The sequence below is a fragment of the Toxotes jaculatrix genome, chromosome 2 (assembly GCF_017976425.1).
Source record: "Toxotes jaculatrix isolate fToxJac2 chromosome 2, fToxJac2.pri, whole genome shotgun sequence".
Lineage (NCBI taxonomy): Eukaryota > Metazoa > Chordata > Actinopteri > Toxotidae > Toxotes > Toxotes jaculatrix.
Genome location: NC_054395.1, coordinates 13,438,563 through 13,460,224, shown reverse-complemented (window position 1 = coordinate 13,460,224; position 21,662 = coordinate 13,438,563). Strand labels below are relative to the sequence as shown.

Below are 21,662 nucleotides of genomic sequence, written 5' to 3'. Positions count from 1 at the left end.
GTGACAAAGTCCTCTGCCTGATCAATGCTCAGTCGTTCTCTGAGATCTACTTACCCTGCCTGGCGTTTGTTCGAGTCCTTGCGGAAGTACTGACGTGTTCACTCCAGTTTAGCTAGCTAGGAAGAGCCGGTTAGTGACAACAGCGGCTGCATCAGGTAAGAAAGGACTGTCATTGTTTATTTTCTCTTCAGTTGCAAATAAAACCATGAGACGCAGAGAGATACTGAAATTAAGAAACAAACTGGAAAAAGACTGAATCATTCAGTGACTAATTATTTGGTCACCACGGTTTCGTTTGATTTTTAACTGGGCTAGCTGGCTAGCTGTGGAGCCATTGGCAGCATAGTACCGTATCTCCGGAAGTGAGTTGTCAGAGTATCAAACTCCTTGCTGGTACTTGTAGTTCAACAGTTTCCTGATGTCCATACATTAAAATTAAGAAAGAGCGAGTCATGAACTACATTTGATTTTGGTAGGTTTAAATTCGCACTACAGTGGAGTTGTGGGAAATGGAGTTTCAGAAATTCACTTAAGGGCCGATAGGGTGTTAACTGAAGCTTTACTAAAACTACATAACCCATACAAACGGTAATTTGGGCCAAAGGGCAACGTACATTTCGATAGCTTGTTAGCTATTTTAAGGGCTAATTTGGAAGCTAACGTGAGTAACTTCAAAATAATATCACCAACGAAACGTCAATAGCAGTTACTGCATTATTTGCTTCGATCGTAGCCGTGTTATGGCTTCCCCAGAGCGTTTGTTGTGATAAATATTATTTATTTGCTGCCCTCCTGGCTGCCTAAGTTTGTTAGCTAGTTATGCAGCTAACGTTAGCTAGCCACAACCACGAACACTTCTACACGGTCTTAGCTTTTTACTGAGAAACAGTACGTATCAAAATTAATAATTAAAATACCCTGTAATCGCAACGTCACCACAGTGCAGTTGGTAATCAAATGTAAGTAACATGACCCCAAACTACCACGCTAAAGGTGAGCAACCTCGAAAATTCATGATCTTCTCGTCACCAAATCAATGGATCTCTGATACGTCCTGCTTAAAAGAAACCGAAATGCTCTATGTTGCCATTACTTAACTTGTTAATCGCAACAGAGCCAGTACTAGATTTTAAACTGATGCTAGACTTGCATCCTAGTTAATAATACTGCCCCCACAGCTTATATAGCCTGTTTCAGTCAAACTAGCCAAGTAGCTTACATTCACGCACTGCTAATCAGAATTTATTTTTTATCTTCACAGGCAGAATGTCAGAAGGGGACAGTGTTGGGGAGTCAATCCATGGGAAACCATCTGTAGTTGCTGCCTTTTTCACACGGGTTGGACAGGTAACACGTTTATCACTCATCACACTATATCATATCATTTAAGTAATTAAACACAAAATTATTTGATACTCTGGTCTAAACACTTGAGCATCGAGAATTGTGTATCTCATGACACAAGTCTCATTATTTTGATAACTTAAAGTTTAAATATTAAGGTTTTCTGCTAAAATATTAAATGGGTATCATTTAAACTGGTGGTATTTAAAGTGTTTTCCATTGAATGAAGTAGTTGTTCTAGTGTTATTTTAATTACAGAAATGCTTCTGTGCTAGAATGTTACACAACCAGTCCTGCTGCACCTGTTACCACAGCGCACATCTTCTAGGAGAATATCACAGTCATAAACATAACATTCACAACACACTGGTCATGTTTTCCTGAAGTGTTAGTGGAAACACATAAACAGATGAATTGTAGTAGTATGTTTAGGTTTAATATGTCATTTACTGATCAGCAGCACAGTGTTCCAATGTAATACTTTACTTTCACTTTCCTATTTCCAATCATGTATTCTGCTCTCTTTTGTAGGTAATGTAATCACTCAGCCAGTAGTAGTTTTCCTCAAGCTTTGTACTCAGAGGTGGTATTATTGCTTAAAAAGCGTCATCACTGAATCCTGATTGTAAGTGAGAGGGTGGCCATTAGTTTGACCAATTGTATTGGTCAGTCGAGCAGAGAAAGACAAGGGTTCGATGGTTTATGAATATTTAGGTTAAAATATTTTCTTTTACAGTTAGTAGAAATCAGGGCAACAATAGGCACAGGGTGCTCAGTTAATATCCTGTATCACTGTTTCTAGAAAATGAAAGTGAAACAGACAGAACCTCTGTAGTGTTTTATCTAAGGTTGTGTCTTAGATGTTCATACATATCTTCCTCTACCTCTGATGGCTACATTTTATTTCCTTTGATTCATTTTTTTAACAGATCTATCAGTCATGGCTAGACAAGTCAACGCCATTCTATGCAGTGCGATGGGCGACCACTCTACTACTTACTGCTGTCTACATGATCAGAGTGTATATACTACAGGTAATTGCTTATTTCTATTTTGTTCCTGCTTTAGGTGTTTGAATAACATAGTTCATAGGTGATTCACCTGTCTAATGTGCAATATGGTTTTTTTTTAATCTACTTCCCTGTTTTCCTTAAAAATGTTCCTGCTTATTTGTGTATGTGATTTTCACTAACAAAGGTGCACTTTCATGTTTACAAGCTGCCCAGAAAGCCTTTTAACATGGTGATGTTTTATATTCTGCTTTTCAGGGTTGGTATATAGTAACATATGCTTTGGGAATCTACCATCTCAACCTCTTCATTGCTTTTCTATCACCAAAAGTGGATCCTTCACTGCTTGACGAAGGCAAGTTGACTCAGTGAAATCAAATAAATTACTTTTAACGTGGTCATGTTGTGCACTTGGCAGTAGGTTATCTCTTTGGTTACAATCAGATGTTACCAAGAATGCATTTTCATACTCAACACAGGTATGCATCAACAGGTTATTGTGTACATAATATATTAACACTGCTGAGTCATTATTGAAGATTTCACCTGTTTACTAACAACCATATCACCCTGTAACCTATATGACCTGCAGATGAGGGCCCATCCCTTCCTACCAAGCAGAACGAGGAGTTCCGCCCCTTCATCAGGAGGTTGCCCGAATTCAAATTCTGGTAAGAGTCCAGCTCATGGCTTGGGCACCTATTACTTTCATCCACAGAGAAATTGCAAATTATACTCTTTGGAATGACCTATGTGGTCCAAGTTCAAGTCATGCAGAACTCATTTGTTAAGGGAGGTAGTAATTTAGCATGAGCCAAAGATATTGGGTTGAATTTATCGGTGTGTTTGCTTGTCACCCTGTGTGATCTTATACCCTTATCTCAACTTAATCCCTTCTTCATTCCTATCAACCTTATAACATAAACTTTGAAATTCTAAAGATACATCAAATAAAAAAAGTTTTCATTAGACTTTTGTAAGCATGGCTTGATAAACTTTCATAGCAAGTTAACATCTTTGAGCAGTTTTTGCCATTATAAAAATTAAGTACTTAGGAACGTTAATAGTTCATCAAAGCCACATTTCTTTGTGTTAGACCATTTACAGTTTGTGTTAAACCTTGCCTGCCATGTGTTTATGCAAATTTGTGACCTCTTGTGTACTAAAGCAGGAAGAGAGTGAAGTTGTTTTGCATCAGTCATTCTACAGCGGGCATTTGTCCGGTGTATGAAAAGATTATCTTTGGTTTCTCTTTCCATGTGGTTCATGTGCTATCAAAAACATTTGACTTTTTTTCAAATTGAAAACATAAATGACCAGGTTGTTTGTAAAATTGCGTGGTAGCTACAATAGTTATGAACAGTTTGTTCATCGGTTGTTTGAAGATTTACTGAGTTAACCAAACCTAAGACAATAAACTATGTTAGAACATATTAAGATATTAGGTTTAGCCAACAATCTTTTGGCCTTATTGACAAGAGGAGTCCAATTTGAACTTAGGCCTTCCTGCATTTTCCAATATGGCATTTTCAACATGGCAACATATTGAATATGCTTAATGTATTGTGGTTTGTTCTGCATGGGATGTAGTAAATTACTATATCGCGAACACTGAGTAAAAATTGTCCTGTAATTCTTTTACGCCGCCAGCATGAGACTTCTTTTCCTTCTTCTACCATCTCTTCTTTTTATTCTTCTGTGTGTTTATTGGCAGGTTGCAAACCAACTTTAAAGGTGCAAACCGCCACTAACTTTGTCGCAGTGTGTAGAATCATGGAATTAGATGCTCTGAACACTGATTGGTTTATAGAAGAAAAAAAAAATCACAGCCTATTTCCTAATCCTGCCTGGATTATATAACCTACCAACTCCCTTCTAATTTCCATGAAATCCTGTCCTGACCTCAGTAGTGATTTTAAACCCCATTTCCTCCCGGTTTCATATACTATATTTCTTAATGTTTCATTTTCTGAACCATATTTACTGCAGTGCAAGATAATGTAGGGTTTCTTGTAGAATGCTTTAAGGGCCTTTGTTGATTTTGAGCTCTATAGAACTAGGCTACAGTATGTAGGCCTTGTTTATTTTCATTGAACAGCTGTTAAAAGCTTGTGTGTGCAAGCTCCTTGACAAAAAAATACAGTTTAACTTGTTTGGGATTTTCAACTTCTTGCTTGCAAATGTAACAGTTTTCCACAGAAACAACCAATAACTATAAACAAGAATATTTTAATGCAGACATATGTTTCCAGGACTACTAGAAACATCATACTGGTGTGATTGTATATATCGAAGGGTGGAGGGGATTATAAAATATCTGTTATCATTCAGTGTCACAAATGATTACACTGTTTTAACTGAGTTTGTTTTACTTTTCTTGACAGGCATTCTGCGACAAAAGGCATCGTTATCGCCATGATTTGCACATTTTTCGATGCCTTCAATGTGCCAGTGTTCTGGCCTATACTTGTAATGTACTTCATCATGCTCTTCTGCATCACCATGAAGAGGCAGATCAAGGTAAAAAGCATACACTGACTGACATATACCTGCACTGTATACATTGACACTGTGGCTATACTGGAATCACAGCAGTGGAATTTAAAAAAAAAAAAAAAAAAAAGAAGAGGCCACTTCCAAAAAGTGTTCTGCAGATAGAAAATCTACTGCCAAAGACAAGAAGCACATATCTATGGTACCTTAGTTGCCAGAAACATACGTACTCTAATGGAATAAGCTTTTATCAAAACAGAACATCTTAACACTGACAGAGGGCTTTTTTGCCCAAGGACTATTTTATTCAACTGCATTATATTGTACAGGTGTTTCTGTTGCCATGCCCACTCATACCTGTCGCTAATTCTCCTCTTTTTCTTCTCCACTTTCTCTAGCATATGATCAAGTACAGATACCTACCTTTCACACATGGGAAGAGGACATACAAAGGCAAGGAAGACACAGGGAAAGCTTTTGCTAGTTAAAGACTCCCTCTTAGCCTTCCCTTCCCTCTCATTTGAAATCTATCAGTCACAGCTAATGGGGAGTGACAAGGGTTAGAGATTTATTTTTTTCTTTTTTTTGTATGTGAGACAGTAACATGAAAACATAACGTGAAAAGTACAGTTTTGATCCATGGTTCACAGTGTTCGATGAGGATATGAGCAGCATGGATCAAATTAATCTGGGAATTTTGCCTTTGCTCATTAAGGGGTTGGGGTTTTTTTATTTTGTTTTTTTTTTTTTTTTCACATAATCCCAGGTTTAGGATTGGTTTGCATTTGTTCAGTAGTGGGTGAAACTCAGTGCTGCCTTTTGCCTTTTTAATCCCATGGGGTAAGTATAACGTTATCAAGAAGGAACCACACTGAAAATTGTAGTAAAATTAATTTTTTGGTTGAAATTTTTGTTTTTCTCCACAATAGTGGTGATTTCAGTAAATGTCCTTCTCCTAAATGAAATAAATCTGCCAACTTTTGATTAATATATTGGTTCTTACTTATTTGTAACAAGTTATATATTGAAAGTCAGTAGTGTTAATAGCAAAATAACATGGTTAGATGTTTAAGATGAAATCTGAAGGAAATGCAACAGTCTCCAAGTTGAATCATTTAATCTTTAGTGATAAAAGTGTGCAGCTGCTCTGGGTTAAGAGTGTGTCAGCCAGTCGTCCTCTGTACTAAACGCTGGCACTTTGAAGACTAGTCACATTACACTTGAATATGCATTCATGACAGGTAGAGAAACATGAATCATAATTCATCTTTTGAAATGATTACACTCAGCACAATTGATTGATTTTTTTTTTTCCAGCCACCCACCACATCACTGAATGCATATTTCAAAGCGAATGTCACTAACCCCAACCCATTTAGTTTCCTGTAGCCTATAGTCCACCTTTAAATCAGTTTTACTTTTGGGCCTTGTAGAGTTTAACAGATGGGATACTGTGTCATTGGGCACCCAACTAAACCAAATTTTAAAATCATTTTAGGGGGCATTTAGCTTGAAATTACAAGTCTATGTATTTGCTTTACCTCAGATTTTTACACCATTATGTGGGTAATTATTCACAACATACTTTCTTCACAGTGCACAACCAGTATTCAGTCCAATTCATAACAAGGCCTATTCTTAACATAATTAAAGCAATTCCATGTTTACCCCAGTTTCTATTTGAAACATTTACCCATCTGTGTTTCAAAGCTGGGGGTCCATTTGGTTTGTGTAGACTAGTTGTTGTAGTCCTTTATAATCTGTGTTTACTTTGAAAAAAATTATGATAAATACAATCATTCCAAGCAAACTGTTGTTCTCTTTCTTTTGCAGAGGAAACATAAGAAAACAGAGATTGAGAGCTTTTATTATAACAAATGGATGAAGTGGGTGGCGATCACAATTTCTTTTCTATAAGCCTGTTGATTTGTCTGTTTGTTTTTTTTCCCCATTTTTATCAGAATGCTGGGGATTATCTGTCATTACTAAACTTTGATCAGCACTGTAGTAAGGGATCAAAACATTTTCCTGTAAAAAGTTTGTGTTTCAAAGGACTGTCTGGAGGATTTGTATATATATATATATTTTAAAATATGAAATTTTTTTGAGATTATTTTTGTTTTTTCTTCCAACCACCATACTGTTTCGTACTTTTAAATCCATTTCAATTGAAACTGATGAAAGCAGAACTGGTTAATTGGATCCTGATGAATTAAACACAATATGTTTCTCATGGATTGCATGTTCTTGTTTTCTTGTGCTCCAGTTATAAAAAAAACAACAACTTGATTTTAATAGCTTAAGTGTAATTTTTTTCACTCCAAATGCTATTAAAGAGGCTGTGTCCCTTCAAACAGTACACTGGTGTCTTGGTTTCATATTTTGTAGGTATCCAAGGAGGAGAGTTAAAGGACCAACAACCAAAAAGAGAAAAACTGGTTTGCACCCAAAGTATCAATACACCTAAATTTCCTCTAGTCAAATCAGTTTCAGTACAGCTCCTAATTCACTTGGCATTTTCCACACTCAAACTTCTTTAGGCTGGTGCTGAAAAATTCAAGAAAAAGACAAGTGCAACAGCAAAATGAGTACAAATATACTGAATTAATATAGCCCCTGGCCACATTGCAAATTGCTAGCAAATGCATCGCTCTCTCAATATCCAGCTTTCCATTTTGGCATTTTCTGTAGGCACTAATCACATCAAGGAGACACAACTGTCTCCTTAAATTGCTCCAGAACTACATATGGCCATCATTAGTCTTACTTGTGTAAAATGGGCTGCGCTGGAGGGAGGTCAATTAAAAAGTTCAAATATTCAAACACGGGGAACACATTTTGTATACCGGTCACACATTATAAGTTAAAATTTGAGTGCATTTGCTTATTTGGATAAAAGAAGGAACCAGATTCCTTCATGATAGAGGTATTAAACGTATGTTAAACTTGGAGTGTATACATCACAGGACTCTGCTGCAACAGTTTAGCTGCTTTTTGCATACTGATTTGTGAATTCTCCTCCTCCATGTATAGATAAGTATTTACCACACCTCATGCATGGAAATGATCGCTGAGGCTTGAATATTGCCAGAGTCTCATAACTTACAAAAGGCAAAGGCAAATAAGAGTTCACATCAGATTGGTAAACGGTAACTACAACAATGAAACATTTTCTTGCTTCTCTGTGTCTGCTGGGGTCTCTTCTACACACCTCTGCTCAATGCACTGTCCCATCCTCAGAGTTTCAGTTGGAAGGAGATTATTTGATAGGTGGACTTTTTGACATTCATCATGTCAGTACCCCGCTTTATAATGACAGACCAGAGGCCATCGACTGCTCCAGGTGAGTCTTCTCATAATAAATCTAAGTAGATATCTTCTGAAGTTGAAATTAATGGAGAACAGAGAAATTAATTGTTAATTATCAATGTGATTGAACAACATGACGTCTGCCAACCTCAATCTCTGTTCTATAAAAACCCTGCCTTAAATATCCATGTCTGTACAGCCTTCATAAACAGTAATACTTGAACCATGAAACTAATTCATACATGCTCTCGCTGTCTTTTCTCTGACCACAGTAAACCCTTTATTCTGTCAAATTATCGGCGGTTTCAGTTGATGAGATTCTCTGTAGAGGAAATAAATAACTCTACCAACCTACTGCCAAATGTATCTCTTGGCTATGAGATATTTGACCACTGCTCAGATACAGAGAATTTCCCAGGAATTTTCAACCTTATCTCAGTCAAAGGTTTGATCCAACCTTGGGAGGAACCACACAAGCAACAAAGACATAACTCCAACATGTCCAAAGTGATAGCAGTGGTTGGTCCTTTTACAAGCACTCAGGCCCTGAGTGCAGCCCCAGTGTTCATGATGAATCTCATTCCTATGGTAAATTTGCCAACTACTGTATGTTCCATTTTCACAGCTTTAACAGCAGTTTAACTTTGAAAATTTACTGTCACTGATAATAATGTCAACTTATCTATTGCTCATTTAACAGGTCAGTTATGGAGCTGCTAGCTCTGTCTTTTCAAGAAAACAGAATTTTCCCTCTTTCCTACGAACAGTGCATCCGAATAAGGACGTCATAGAAGTGATTGTTAACATCATACTGCACTTCAACTGGCGCTGGGTTGCTTTTCTTAATATTGATAATGATTATGGCAATGACGGCCTGGAATTGTTCATAAGAAAGATTAAAGATACTGAGATCTGCCTGGCATACACCAAAGGTCTCAATTATAATACAAGTTACTCCCAAGTGTTCAAACAGCTAGAGGCACAGAAGATACGGATCATTATTGTTTTTGCTCCTGAATGGACTGCTGAAGCTCTCATTGAGTCAGCAATACAACTGAATATCACAAACAAGGTGTGGATAGCAGGGGATGCCTGGTCTTTGAACAAGAAGCTCCCCAAGGAGAAAGGAATCAGAAATATTGGAACTGTTCTAGGGGTCTCTGAGCCCTTCGTGACAATCCCTGGTTTCAGTGATTTTATCCATTCTTTCAAAAACCAGGCTCAATGTGAAAATGAAGGACAGCAGAGGTTTTGCAATCAGGTTTGCAACTGCAGTAGCCCGAGTCCAGAAGACATCCTTGCTGCAGACCCATCTTTCTCTTTTCCTGCTTATTCTGCTGTATATGCCATTGCTCATGCTTTACACAGTATTTTGCAATGTGGAGCTGGCAAGTGTAATGGCAATATTACAGTGTACCCACACATGGTAAGTACACAACTAATCTGTGAATTCATTTAATTATCACATATTACAGATGTAAACAAAGCCTCTAAATCCTCAGAATTCAATCAAAATTGATTTTTAAGTAAAATTCTTTTAGAAATCAGATAATAGATCTATACACTGTATTGATGGCTTTCGGTGCTTCCAAAACTTTAAATAAAGCATGGTCCTGTGAAATGTTTCAATGTCATTAGATCTCTGTGAGGTTGAAACATTGTTGTATTGAATTAAATTAAATTAAATGAGAGGTACCACCACATTGTGCAAATGTTTTGTCTGATTTCCGCCTTCAGTATTGAGATATTTATTCAGCACCTGGATGTGTGCAATCTCGTTTATTACCTGGCAAATGTTGCCTTGCTATCAAGATCTCAGACAACACATTTCATAGCTAGAAGCCTGTAGAGTCTGATAAACTACTTCCTAAAAACCTCTAAAGAAGGGCATCGCACTGCAATTCTTCCCTCCAGAGGAGCATTAAACCTAAAAACCTACTTGATCAACTCTTCCAATGTCCATTGTGAACACATGCAAGTAACTTGAACTTTGTGTACCCACATCAGGTTCTAGCAGAGCTGAAGAAGTCAGATTTTACGCTTTTAAATCAAAGTATTCAGTTTGATGAGAATGGTGACCCCAGGTTCGGAGCCTATTCTATAGTTTTCTGGAACCACAGTGGAGATGCACAGGAAATCGGCATTTACAAATTTCACCCATCATTCGATTTCTTCATCAACAGCACCAAAATTCAGTGGTACACAAACGGAAAAGTAAGTTGGATTTTTTTTTTCTGTCGAGAGTTTAAATGGTATGTGGTGATTTTAAAATACTTTAGATTCATTTATTGTATGGTTACATTAAATTTAAATTAATTAAATGTGTACTTTCCACTGTCATTTACATTGATGGTTACATTTTAAAAAACTGATTAGAAATTAAAAAGCTGTATTGGCCTGGTTAATGCTACTTACACTTACATTTCTACTAAACGACTGTGTTGTACAGGTGCCTACTGCACTGTGTTCCCCAGAATGTCCTGTAGGACATGCAAAAAAGCCAGATGGTATCCACAAATGCTGCTTCACTTGTGAAATCTGTCCAAATGGAACTTACATCAACAGCACAGGTAAATTATTACACATGAAAAAAGAAAATGAGTAAAAGCAGGGCTGTAATTCATGCCATGATGGGGGCTAATTTCAGACTGTTTACTGTTTACCTCCATGTTATCTCACTGTAAACTCTAAAAGCAAGTTTGGTATGGAGTAAAAGTTCACCTCAAGAGAACATACAGTGTCATGGATTAAACATCTAACACGGCTTCCTCAGCTGTTTGTTTTCTCTAAAGCTGACCTTTACTTTATTCAACAAATTTTCTCTCTCTCATGTAAAACAGAGGATCCCTACAAATGCATCAACTGTAAGGAGACAGAATGGTCTGCAGACGGAAGTACACAATGCAATCTGCGGGTGGTGGAGTACATCCCATTCACAGACACCGGGGCTATACTGATCATGGTCGGGGCCTGGGTCATGGTGGGACTCACACTAGCTGTGTCTGTTCTCTTTGCCTTCAACTACCACACTCCTGTTGTCAAATCTGCTGGGGGACCGATGTGCTTCTTAATTTTAGGCTGCCTCAGTCTGTGTACTCCAAGTGTGTTCTTTTACTTTGATAAGCCATCAGTTTCTCTCTGTATCTTAAGGTTCTTACCATTCATTCTGTTCTACACTGTTTGTCTGGCATGTTTTGCTGTGCGCTCTTTTCAAATTGTTTATATTTTCAAAATAGCTGCCAAGTTCCCCAAGCTCCACAGTTGGTGGATGAAATATCACGGACAATGGCTGGTCATCACTGGGGCTTTTGTTACTCAGGCACTCTTACTTCTTATTAACTATTCTTATGGACCCCCCAAACCTTACAATGAAATATCGTGGTACCCAGACAAAATCATCCTTGGTTGTGACATCCGTCTGAACGCATCCTCCAGTTCTGTGACTTTACTTATATTTTTGTGCTTTCTTTGCTTTATTTTCTCCTACATGGGAAAAGACCTCCCAAAAAATTACAATGAGGCCAAAGCAATAACGTTCTGCCTGCTCCTGCTGATCCTCACCTGGATCATCTTTGCCACTGTGCATGTGCTTTACCATGGAAAGTACATCCAAACTCTTAACTCGCTGGCAGTTCTCTCCAGTCTCTACTCCTTCCTGTTGTGGTATTTCTTCCCAAAATGCTACATCATCATTTTTCAACCTTACAAAAACACGCAGCAATACTTCCAAGGTCTCATTCAGAATTATACCAAAGCAATTGGCCAGTAGCAGCTTAATGTAATTGTGTTAGTGTAGACTGAGGAACCGATGGCCTTCTGAATACTTTTTAAAAAATAATAATAATTTTGTTTTTTAGAGTAGATTGTCAAAAAGTTACATAGTAATCTTTGTCTTTTTCTTTTGTTGTTATCTACTTGTGTGACAAATGTTTTTGTTTGGTAATTTGGTTGTTTTACTATGGGGTGTATAAATAAGGGACGCACTCATACTATTATTTCAGGGATGGTCGGCATCTCATAGTGCTTGTCTGAAATCTCTGACTTCAGAAACTAAACCAAATTAAACCAGTCTACAGCCATGCCAACCTCAGCCTGCTAACAGGCTCAAAATAACAATGCTTCTGTCGTGTCAGTTTATGTAAGTGGCTGCATGGTAGCTATTGTGATCGTACAGTAGTGACATTGTTGTGCTCATATATACCCTTGTATGATTAATGCAACCTTTTTAATAAAGCAATTAAAAAACATATAGTCAACAGACAGTAATAATAGAAATATGTTTTTAGATGTAGTCCTGACTGTTTTCTAAAATATCCTTGTTCATATCATGTACACACTTTGTCTATCTTGAAATGTAAATTTAACCTTAATGTCCTTGAAGGTATATCTTGGATACTGCATAATAAATTTGGGAAGAATTATATTTATATGTAAAGTTTAGTATATAATGAATATTAATATACTGTTAATATAGGCTGCTGTGATGTTTTCCTTTTCCGTTTTCTCCAGAAGGAAAGCTTGGATTCTCCTCTCAGCTGAAAAAAACTGCCTGCTGCTTTTACTGTGAAGGGTTAAAGAGGATGAGAGGAGCTGATGTGATGTGACTGCCTATTAGCCAATACTGGAGATCACCACAAATCTCAATATTAACATCGTTATTACTCATCCATCCACTATCTAAGGGTCACAGGGTGGGGTGGGTGGGGGGACTGGAGCCAATTCCAGCTGACTCTGGGCGAGAGACACACTGAACAGGTCACCATTCTGCCAGGAGTGACATATAGAGACAAACAACCATACATGTTCACATCCACACCTATGGACAAATTAAAGTCACCAATTAACCTAATCTTTGGACTGCAGGAAGCAGGAAGCTGGAGTACCAAGAAGGAACCAACACAAGCACACAGAGAACATGCAAACTCCACACAGAAAAGCCCCTGCCAGGGTTTTAATAAAGGTCCCACCAAGGCTAGAGTCTGCACTCATCTGTTCTACATTTCAGTTGGTCCAATACTTTGATTTATGACACTACTGAGATTCCCACCAGCCTCATGTTCACAATCTAGACTGTGAACATGATAAACATGATACCTTGCTTGGCATCAAAATCCACAGGGCCGCTAGCATGTAGACTTAGTCTTGCTGGATGACATTGCTCAGTTGTGCCCGTCTCTTTAAAGAGGGGGTGGATATTAACTGTAATGGTTCCGTCCAAATTATTAAGCCAATCATTTAGCTGCTCAGTTATTTGAAAACCTAAACTTCTAAAATGCTGAAATCACCAGATCACTGCCGGATCACTGGTACATGTGAGAAAGAACTGTTGTGATAAACTGTCTCTTTGCGCTTGAATAACTAAACCAAACAGAGCTGGTGACCTGTGGATTAGAACCTGTACTACTGAAAGTTGAACTTGAAACTCAGTGTATGCTGTAGTTTAAATATACAGTTTAAAATCTCATCAAGTTATGTGTTATTTAACAACTCCAGAACATTCAGTGATAATCCACACAAAGCTAATTCTGTTAGCTTTACAAATACACATATAGCAGTAATATAACAGTAAACATAAAATGGAATACCTTTGTTTCCCCCTCTGTTCGACTGTTTGTGGTTGCTGTTAAACTAATGTCACCACATGAAAGCACCACCTCAGTATGACACTGTCTACAGACTAGACTACAGGCACACTGTGAACATACTTGTGTATATATAATAAAAACTTGTAGATTAACATTTGGATAGGATGTTGGGGTTTTTTTTTTTAAGTTGTACAGATTCAAATTCATATTTTGTGGCATTTATATTTATTGTTGCACTGTCATCTCCAAGAAAGCGCCTAGTGTTTACCACTTACTTTACATATTTAAATTTATTTCTCTACCCTATCAGACCTGTAATGAATGATATACAGTGATATTGTATCCCTTTACAGTGAGTATAGTAGCCAAACACTAGACAACATACACCCTTAATTAACCTAAAGCCAAGCCTTTGTTTGAATATACTCATCCTTGTAACGGCAGGAAAATGCCACAGTGTGGAGCTGTGTAATGTGTTATTATGTGGACTGAAGGCTGGAGGGAGGTGTTAGCTGCAGTACTCCCTGATTGCTGTTGTCTCAAGAACAGTTAAATACAGAGGAACAATAACATCCTTTTTAGTGTGTCACAGTGGTTGTTTAGACAGTAAAAACTAAATCATCACTAAGACTCCAGCAACCGGGATTCAGGGATCTGGTGGCAAATTCGCTTGAAAGTGAAGTGCATCTCTGCATCAATCCTACAAAGAAGTCCAAACCAGGCTTAAGATGGACAAGCTAGATGCCCTAGTGAGGGATCGAAGGTACTTATGTGAGTGAACAATTACACATTATTCTATTCTTTTATTTGAAATAGTCACTTGCGTTTTGTATTCAGCAGTTGTATCAGCACTGAAACACAGTTACCACTGCATCCTGATGGCAAGTGAAAAGGTTTCCACCATGTTGTCTAACTACATGGTCGGGCAGGCTAAGAAAACACCACATTTATTTGCCCTCTACCATTCAGTTTGAGCATGGAGTTTAAACTCAATTAACAAAAGGTTGCATTGGTAGTGTGCTATTTAAGCTTGAGATGAATGGAAACAGACCAAAACAGCAGACAAGAAAAGGAAAATAGCACTACATCCAAAAAGTCAAACATCATACAAGGAAACGTTACAGTACCAGTCAGACTACTGATTAGCCAGTGATCTTTTGGAAGAGAAGTGCAAACATCTGACAGCAATGATTGCTTAGCAGCACAATTTATTGTACAGTAGTTCACCCACCTCACATGGCTCCCACAAAATGTTCTATTTATATTTTTCATTAACCATGACATCACCCATTAATCTCTCCTGCAGATAAAGCCCAATCTTTTTCTACCAAGCAGAATGAGTTCGGCCATTTCATCAGGAGGTTACCTGGACTAAAACTTTGGTCTGGTCATCTATCATGGTTATCCACAGAGTGATTGCAAATTATCTCCATTCAAAGGACCTGTGTGGTCCAAGGTTAAGTCATGCAGAGCTCATTTGTAAGTGGATGTAGCATTTTAGCATAAACCAAAGATACCTGGTTGAATTAACTAATTTGTATGTATTTGCTTGTGACCTCATGTGATCTCACAGCCTCATCTTTACTTCATAAATACTTCATCCCTGTCATCAGTAGATCATCCCTATAGCCAAGCTTTCATTCAATATCACAGTGTTTCATTAGACTTTTGAAACTTTCACTTTGATGAGCATGAGTTGTAATAACTGTTAGAACAGTTTTAAGCAGTTTTAGCCATTATAAAAATTACATATCAAGGAAAAATGTTAGTAACCATTTGTACAATCAGCATCAAAGTCACGTCTTGGTGTTAACTATTGACAGTTTGTGTTAAACTTTGCCTGACTTTTACACCTTTATGCACAATTCTCTGTCCTCTTGTGTACTGAACCAGGCTAACATGCAGCTGGCATGCCCCTGGTGTATGAAAAGATGATATTTGGTTGCTCTTTGTAGTTTCGAACTGTGACGTTAATCAAGGTAAGAAATATACTTTGACTGATGTACTCGAATCACAATGTAACACAAACATTACAGTTAAAAGTATCCTGCAAAGATTTTTGCCACTTGTAGCACGATGGGGCAATGTTTCCATGAGTGGGTCCCTATATTGTTTATGATGTGCATGCTCAAGAAGACACAAATGCACTAGCACAAGTAGGAGATGAGAAGCATAACAAGGTGCCGTCAAAAAAAGTAAAAGACTGATAGAAAACAAACATGGACATAAATAATACAGGACTGAGGCATACTATGGCTGACTGGTTAAGTTGCATAGCACATAACTACGAAGTTTGGCTGGAGGACCCTTGTTGTATGTCTTACCCCCCCTCTACACTTTACCTGTTGCTTTCTTGTACCTTGAGCCCAAGTGACCTTAATCAATGACCTTAATCTCCTGCCATGTTAGCTCTATTATGCTGGTAACCTCTAGTAGCTGTGATAATAATGACATGAGCAAAATAGGACGTTAGGGCTGGATTGGATAGATGGCTTGAAAAAACACAAGACTTTCGCATAGGAGACTGAATGCTTATTAACTGTAACTGTGACAACAAATGTCCTCTAGTGATAAGGAAGTACTTATTTAATCCAAAACCACAATCTTTTGCTAAACCTACCCAAGTAGTTTTTGTGCCTAAACCTAACCACACTGTAACCATTCCATAACCTTAATTACTTATTACTGTTACCATGTGTGACAATGAAGGTCCAGGATATCTGCCACTGACACTCTCCTATGGGTCATATCTGACGATAGGGACATACGACCTACAGTATATGGTCATGTAGGTTGGAGGACTTGTTGGAGTGTAGTACTGCCCACATTTCCTGCAGCGCCTACCCAACTGACATACACCATCAAAATACAGTGTAAGCTTTGCTATCGTGCTACCATTATGAAGAATTTCTACCATTTTATGTTGAAATCTGGGGGTGCAATGAAGAAATAGCTTGTACATATATATTCCATTTATCATACTCATGATAGAGGCACTAAACTTACTCATAATAATTATTCAGCTCTGTGTGTAGGCATCACAGGTGTTAGCGTAACGTAGATGCTTTTTGCATACTAATTTGTGAATCGTCTTCCAACCATTTACAGGAATGTGTTCATGACATCGCAAGTCATGCATTCCCAAGTGCATGGAAATGAAGAGTGCGGGTTTGCCGTTACAAGCCTCACATTGCTTATTAAAGGCAGAGGCTAACTCCTTTAGAGTTCACATCAGGCTGAAGTCTACAACTATGAAACATCTTCTTGCTTCTCTGTGTCTACTGGGACCTCTATTACGTGCCTTGATTCAATGCACTGTCCAAGCCTCAGAGTTTAAACTGGAGGGAAATTATTTGATAGGTGGACTTTTTGATATTCATCATGCCGCTGCTCCTGTTTATCACGACAGACCAGAAGCCATCGCCTGCTCAGGGTGAGTCTTATAAATTTGAGTGGCTATCTTCTCAAGTTGAAACTAATGACCAACTCTTAGTGTAACACAGAAGAGTTTTACCTCAAATCACAGGCCAGTGACTACCATGAAATCCCCCCTTACTCCTCATGTAACATCCATGTCAATGTAGAGGTCTGAAGACTGATAGTGTTAAAGTCAATCCTTTTCTCCTGCTGTCTTCTCTCTGTCCCCAGTAAACCCTTTATTCTGTCAAGTTATCGGCGGTTTCAGATGATGAGATTCTCTGTAGAGGAAATCAATAACTCTACCAGCCTACTGCCAAATGTATCTCTTGGCTATGAGATATTTGACCACTGCTCAGAAACAGAAAATTTCCCAGGAATTTTCAACCTCATCTCGATCAATGGCTTGATCCAACCTTGGCGGGAACCAGGCAAGAATCTGTCCAATGTATCCAAAATGATAGCAGTGGTTGGTCCTTTCTCAAGCACTGACACCCTGACTGTTGCTCCACTATTCATGACAAATCTTTTTCCTCTTGTAAGTTTGTCAACTACAATTGTATACTATTTTTCCAGAATAAGTGATAAAAACAGTCAGTGAATTTGCTATCAAAAGTTGTTTTTTTTTATTTTATGAAACAGCTTTTTACTTGGTATTTGACAGTTTACTCTCACTGAAAATAACTTGTCTATGACTCTTTTTACAGGTCAGTTATGGAGCTGCTAGCTCTGTCTTATCAAGAAAACAGAATTTTCCCTCTTTCCTACGAACAGTGCATCCTAATAAGGACGTCATAGAAGTGATTGTTAACATCATACTGCACTTCAACTGGCGCTGGGTTGCTTTTCTTAATAGCAATAATGATTTTGGCTCTGATGGCCTGGAATTGTTCACGGAGAGGATTAAGGATACTGAGATCTGCCTGGCATACACCAAAGGTCTCAACGACAATACAAACTACTCCCAAGTGTTCAAACAGCTAGAGGCACAGAAGATACATACCATTATTGTTTTTGCTCCTGAATTGACTGCTGAAGCTCTCATTGAGTCAGCAATACAACTGAATATCACAAACAAGGTGTGGATAGCAGGAGATACCTGGTCCTTAAATGAGAAGCTCCCCAAGGAGAAAGGAATCCAAAATATTGGAACTGTACTTGGGGTGTCTCAGCCAGTAGTGAAAATACCTGGTTTCAGTGATTTTATCCATTCTACTAAAAGCCAAAGTCATTGTGGAAATACAGAACAAAATATGTTTTGTAATCAGGATTGCAACTGCAGTAGCACGAGTCCAGAAGATGTCATTTCTACAGACCCATCTTTCTCTTTTCCTGTTTATTCTGCCGTATATGCTGTCGCTAATGCCTTACACAAAGTCTTGCAATGTGGAGCTGGTAAATGTAATGGCAATACCACCGTGTACCCACACATGGTAAGTATGCAAATTACTAGATGATTTATTTAACCACCTGAATCTTTCCTTTTTTTGATAATGAAAGCTTGTAGATAAGTGTATCATTATTCAAAATACTTCTCAGTTGTGTTTTGTTATCTCATATACTGTATAGAAAATAAAACAAAACAAAACCAAAACAAAAGAGACGAAAGTCAAAAGAAATGCCTACAATTTACCAAAACTAAACTAAATCTTAACTTTGTACACCCATATCAGGTCCTAGCAGAGCTGAAGAAGTCAAACTTTATGCTTTTAAATCAAAGTATTCAGTTTGATGAGAATGGTGACCCTAAGTTCGGCTCCTATTCTGTAGTTTTCTGGAACCACAATGGAGATATAGAGGAGGTCGGCTTTTATAAATTTTACCCATCAGCCCATTTTTTCATCAACAACACAAAAATTCAGTGGTACACCAACGGAGAAGTAAGTTGTTTTTTGCTAATTATGTAGTAAAATGCAATATATTTATACAGTGTACTGTATGTTGTTTAAAGATACATTTTGTGTTTCTTGCCCCTTCCACATGGATGTAAGCATGTGTGTACAAAAACACAGTGGTGTATTACTTGCAGGGAAAAGGGAAAACGTGCTATCAAAAAAATAAACAGAAGGTGGTTTATCATGGTATAGTGGTCTAATGGCCAGTGTCTAATAGGATGTTGACATTTCACAAAACCTATCAAGATTTTTAAAAGGTCCCTCTCAATTTGCTCCTCCCTTGTGCTGCTGCACCATTGTGTTGTACAGGTGCCTACTTCACTGTGTTCCCCAGAATGTCCTGTAGGACATGCAAAAAAGCAAGATGGTATCCACAAATGCTGCTTCACTTGTGAAATCTGTCCAAATGGAACTTACATCAACAGCACAGGTAAATTATTACACATGAAAACAAGAAAATTAGTAAAAGCTGGGCTGTAATTCATGCCGTGATGGGAGCTAATTTCAGACAGTTGCTTTCAGGACTAAAGTTGATCAGACAGATGTATACATAGACTTTAATGTTCACTCTGATCACTGCACATACCAATTAAATTAGAGCAATAAGTTATTTGTGATAATTATTTGACACAGTTAGTTCTCAGGTATATCACTGTAAACTGTAAAGCAGGTTTGATAAGCAGTAAAAGTTCATCTCAGGAGAGCATACAGTGTCACGGATTAAACACCTAACACCTCAGCTGTTTGACCTGTCTGTATCCAGAGAGGATATTCCAAAAGTTAACCTTTAATTTACTGACAAATTGTCTCTCTCTCTCATGTAAAACAGAGGATCCCTACAAATGCATCAACTGTAAGGAGACAGAATGGTCTGCAGAAGGAAGCACATCATGCAATCTGCGGGTGGTGGAGTACATCCCATTCACAGACACCGGGGCTATACTGATCATGGTCGGGGCCTGGGTCATGGTGGGACTCACACTAGCTGTGTCTGTTCTCTTTACCTTCAACTACCACACTCCTGTTGTCAGATCTGCTGGGGGACCAATGTGCTTCTTAATTTTAGGCTGCCTCAGTCTGTGTACTCCAAGTGTGTTCTTTTACTTTGATAAGCCATCAGTTTCTCTTTGTATCTTAAGGTTCTTACCATTCATTCTGTTCTACACTGTTTGTCTGGCATGTTTTGCTGTGCGCTCTTTTCAAATTGTTTGCATTTTCAAAATAGCTGCCAAGTTCCCCAAGCTCCACAGTTGGTGGATGAAATATCACGGACAATGGCTGGTCATCACTGGGGCTTTTGTTTCTCAGGCACTCTTACTTCTTATTGGCTGTTTTTATGCTCCCCCAAAGCCTTACAATGAAATATTGTGGTACCCAGACAAAATCATACTTAGCTGTGACATCAGTCTGAAAGCAAACACTGCTTCTGTACTTTTACTTGTATTTTTGTGCTTTCTTTGCTTTATTTTCTCCTACATGGGAAAAGACCTCCCAAAAAATTACAATGAGGCCAAAGCAATAACGTTCTGCCTGCTCCTGCTGATCCTCACCTGGATCATCTTTGCCACTATATATATGCTTTACCGTGGAAAGTACATCCAAACTCTTAACTCTCTGGCAGTTCTCTCCAGTCTCTACTCCTTCCTGTTGTGGTATTTCCTCCCAAAATGCTACATCATCATTTTTCAACCCTACAAAAACACACAGCAGTACTTCCAAGGTCTCATTCAGAATTATACCAGAACAATTAGCCAGTAGCTGCTCCCAGTAAATAAGCGTCTCTTTAGACAGAAAATCTGGGATGCTTCAGTCCTACTACTAATGATTCTACTTAACTTGTAACTTAAATCTTTGTGATTTTTTTCCAGGAGTTGGAAGGAATTATACTAAAAAAAAAAAAAAAAAAAAAAAATCTTGTAATGGGCTGAAATAAGACACTATTGTATTGATTGTAATACAAATTATGGTATGTCACTACTGTAGGCTCATATTTGACAAATATGAGAGCAGCATTAATCATCTCACCTAACACAGCAATAAGGCATATAAGTGCACAGTTGTGATTGTTTCCTTTCAAATAATTAAGGCCAATAATTTAGCAAATAGGTAAAGTTAGAATTGTATAACCTTTCATGTGAAAACTTTCTGGTGTTGTAAAGTATTAAATCCTCCTGACTGTATACAGTAAAAACACTCTCGTTTGGAAAATAAATCTGAGCACTCAGTTGTATCAAAACCTACACTCAGAAATGTACCTACATGTGAGAAACAATTATTATACTTGCATTTTTGTACTTGATTTACTAAATCCAAGAGGATATGTCTTGTAATGTTGTTAGCATATTAATTAAAACATATCCAACTGTAAGATTCAATGTACAATATACTTTAAATGTACACTTTAAAATCCAGTTAGGTTTTATGTTGTTTACAGCCTCATGGCATTAACTGGTAAATCAAATGAAGTTAATTCACAAAGCTGATTAAATAAAGTCTTAAAATGGAATGTGTTTTTTGCTGTAACACTGATCTCACCACACGATGGCAATATTTTGCTGTGATTCAGTCTACATGCTGGACTATTACCAGACCTTAAATATACTTGTATG

The 21,662-nt window shown here is 37.8% G+C and overlaps 3 protein-coding genes across 4 annotated transcripts; all 3 read left to right on the top strand.

Annotated features, from left to right (window-relative positions):
• Positions 1–64: 64 nt before the first annotated feature.
• Positions 65–7,206, top strand: rer1 (retention in endoplasmic reticulum sorting receptor 1). 2 transcript variants are annotated; one of them, XM_041060440.1, is made up of 8 exons: positions 65–155; positions 1,262–1,347; positions 2,274–2,378; positions 2,613–2,709; positions 2,947–3,025; positions 4,739–4,874; positions 5,246–5,300; positions 6,681–7,206. In XM_041060440.1, exons 2-8 carry the CDS (start codon positions 1,267–1,269, stop codon positions 6,689–6,691), a joined length of 564 nt encoding a protein of 187 aa, XP_040916374.1. In that variant the 5' UTR covers positions 65–155; positions 1,262–1,266; the 3' UTR covers positions 6,692–7,206. The 2 variants fall into 2 exon arrangements, with proteins under 2 accessions (XP_040916374.1, XP_040916365.1); XM_041060431.1 differs by having other exon boundaries at positions 5,246–7,206.
• Positions 7,207–8,008: 802 nt separating this feature from the next.
• On the top strand, positions 8,009–12,368 carry LOC121195396 (taste receptor type 1 member 1-like). Its single transcript, XM_041058829.1, has 6 exons — positions 8,009–8,190; positions 8,429–8,744; positions 8,857–9,582; positions 10,164–10,370; positions 10,606–10,726; positions 10,997–12,368. Exons 1-6 carry the CDS (start codon positions 8,009–8,011, stop codon positions 11,923–11,925), a joined length of 2,481 nt encoding a protein of 826 aa, XP_040914763.1. The 3' UTR covers positions 11,926–12,368.
• A 4,624-nt stretch (positions 12,369–16,992) lies between these two features.
• Positions 16,993–21,445, top strand: LOC121194955 (taste receptor type 1 member 1-like). The gene is made up of 6 exons (XM_041058124.1): positions 16,993–17,174; positions 17,390–17,696; positions 17,866–18,591; positions 18,832–19,038; positions 19,363–19,483; positions 19,883–21,445. The coding sequence occupies exons 1-6, from the start codon at positions 16,993–16,995 to the stop codon at positions 20,809–20,811; spliced, it is 2,472 nt and encodes an 823-aa protein (XP_040914058.1). The 3' UTR covers positions 20,812–21,445.
• The last annotated feature ends 217 nt before the right edge of the window (positions 21,446–21,662 follow it).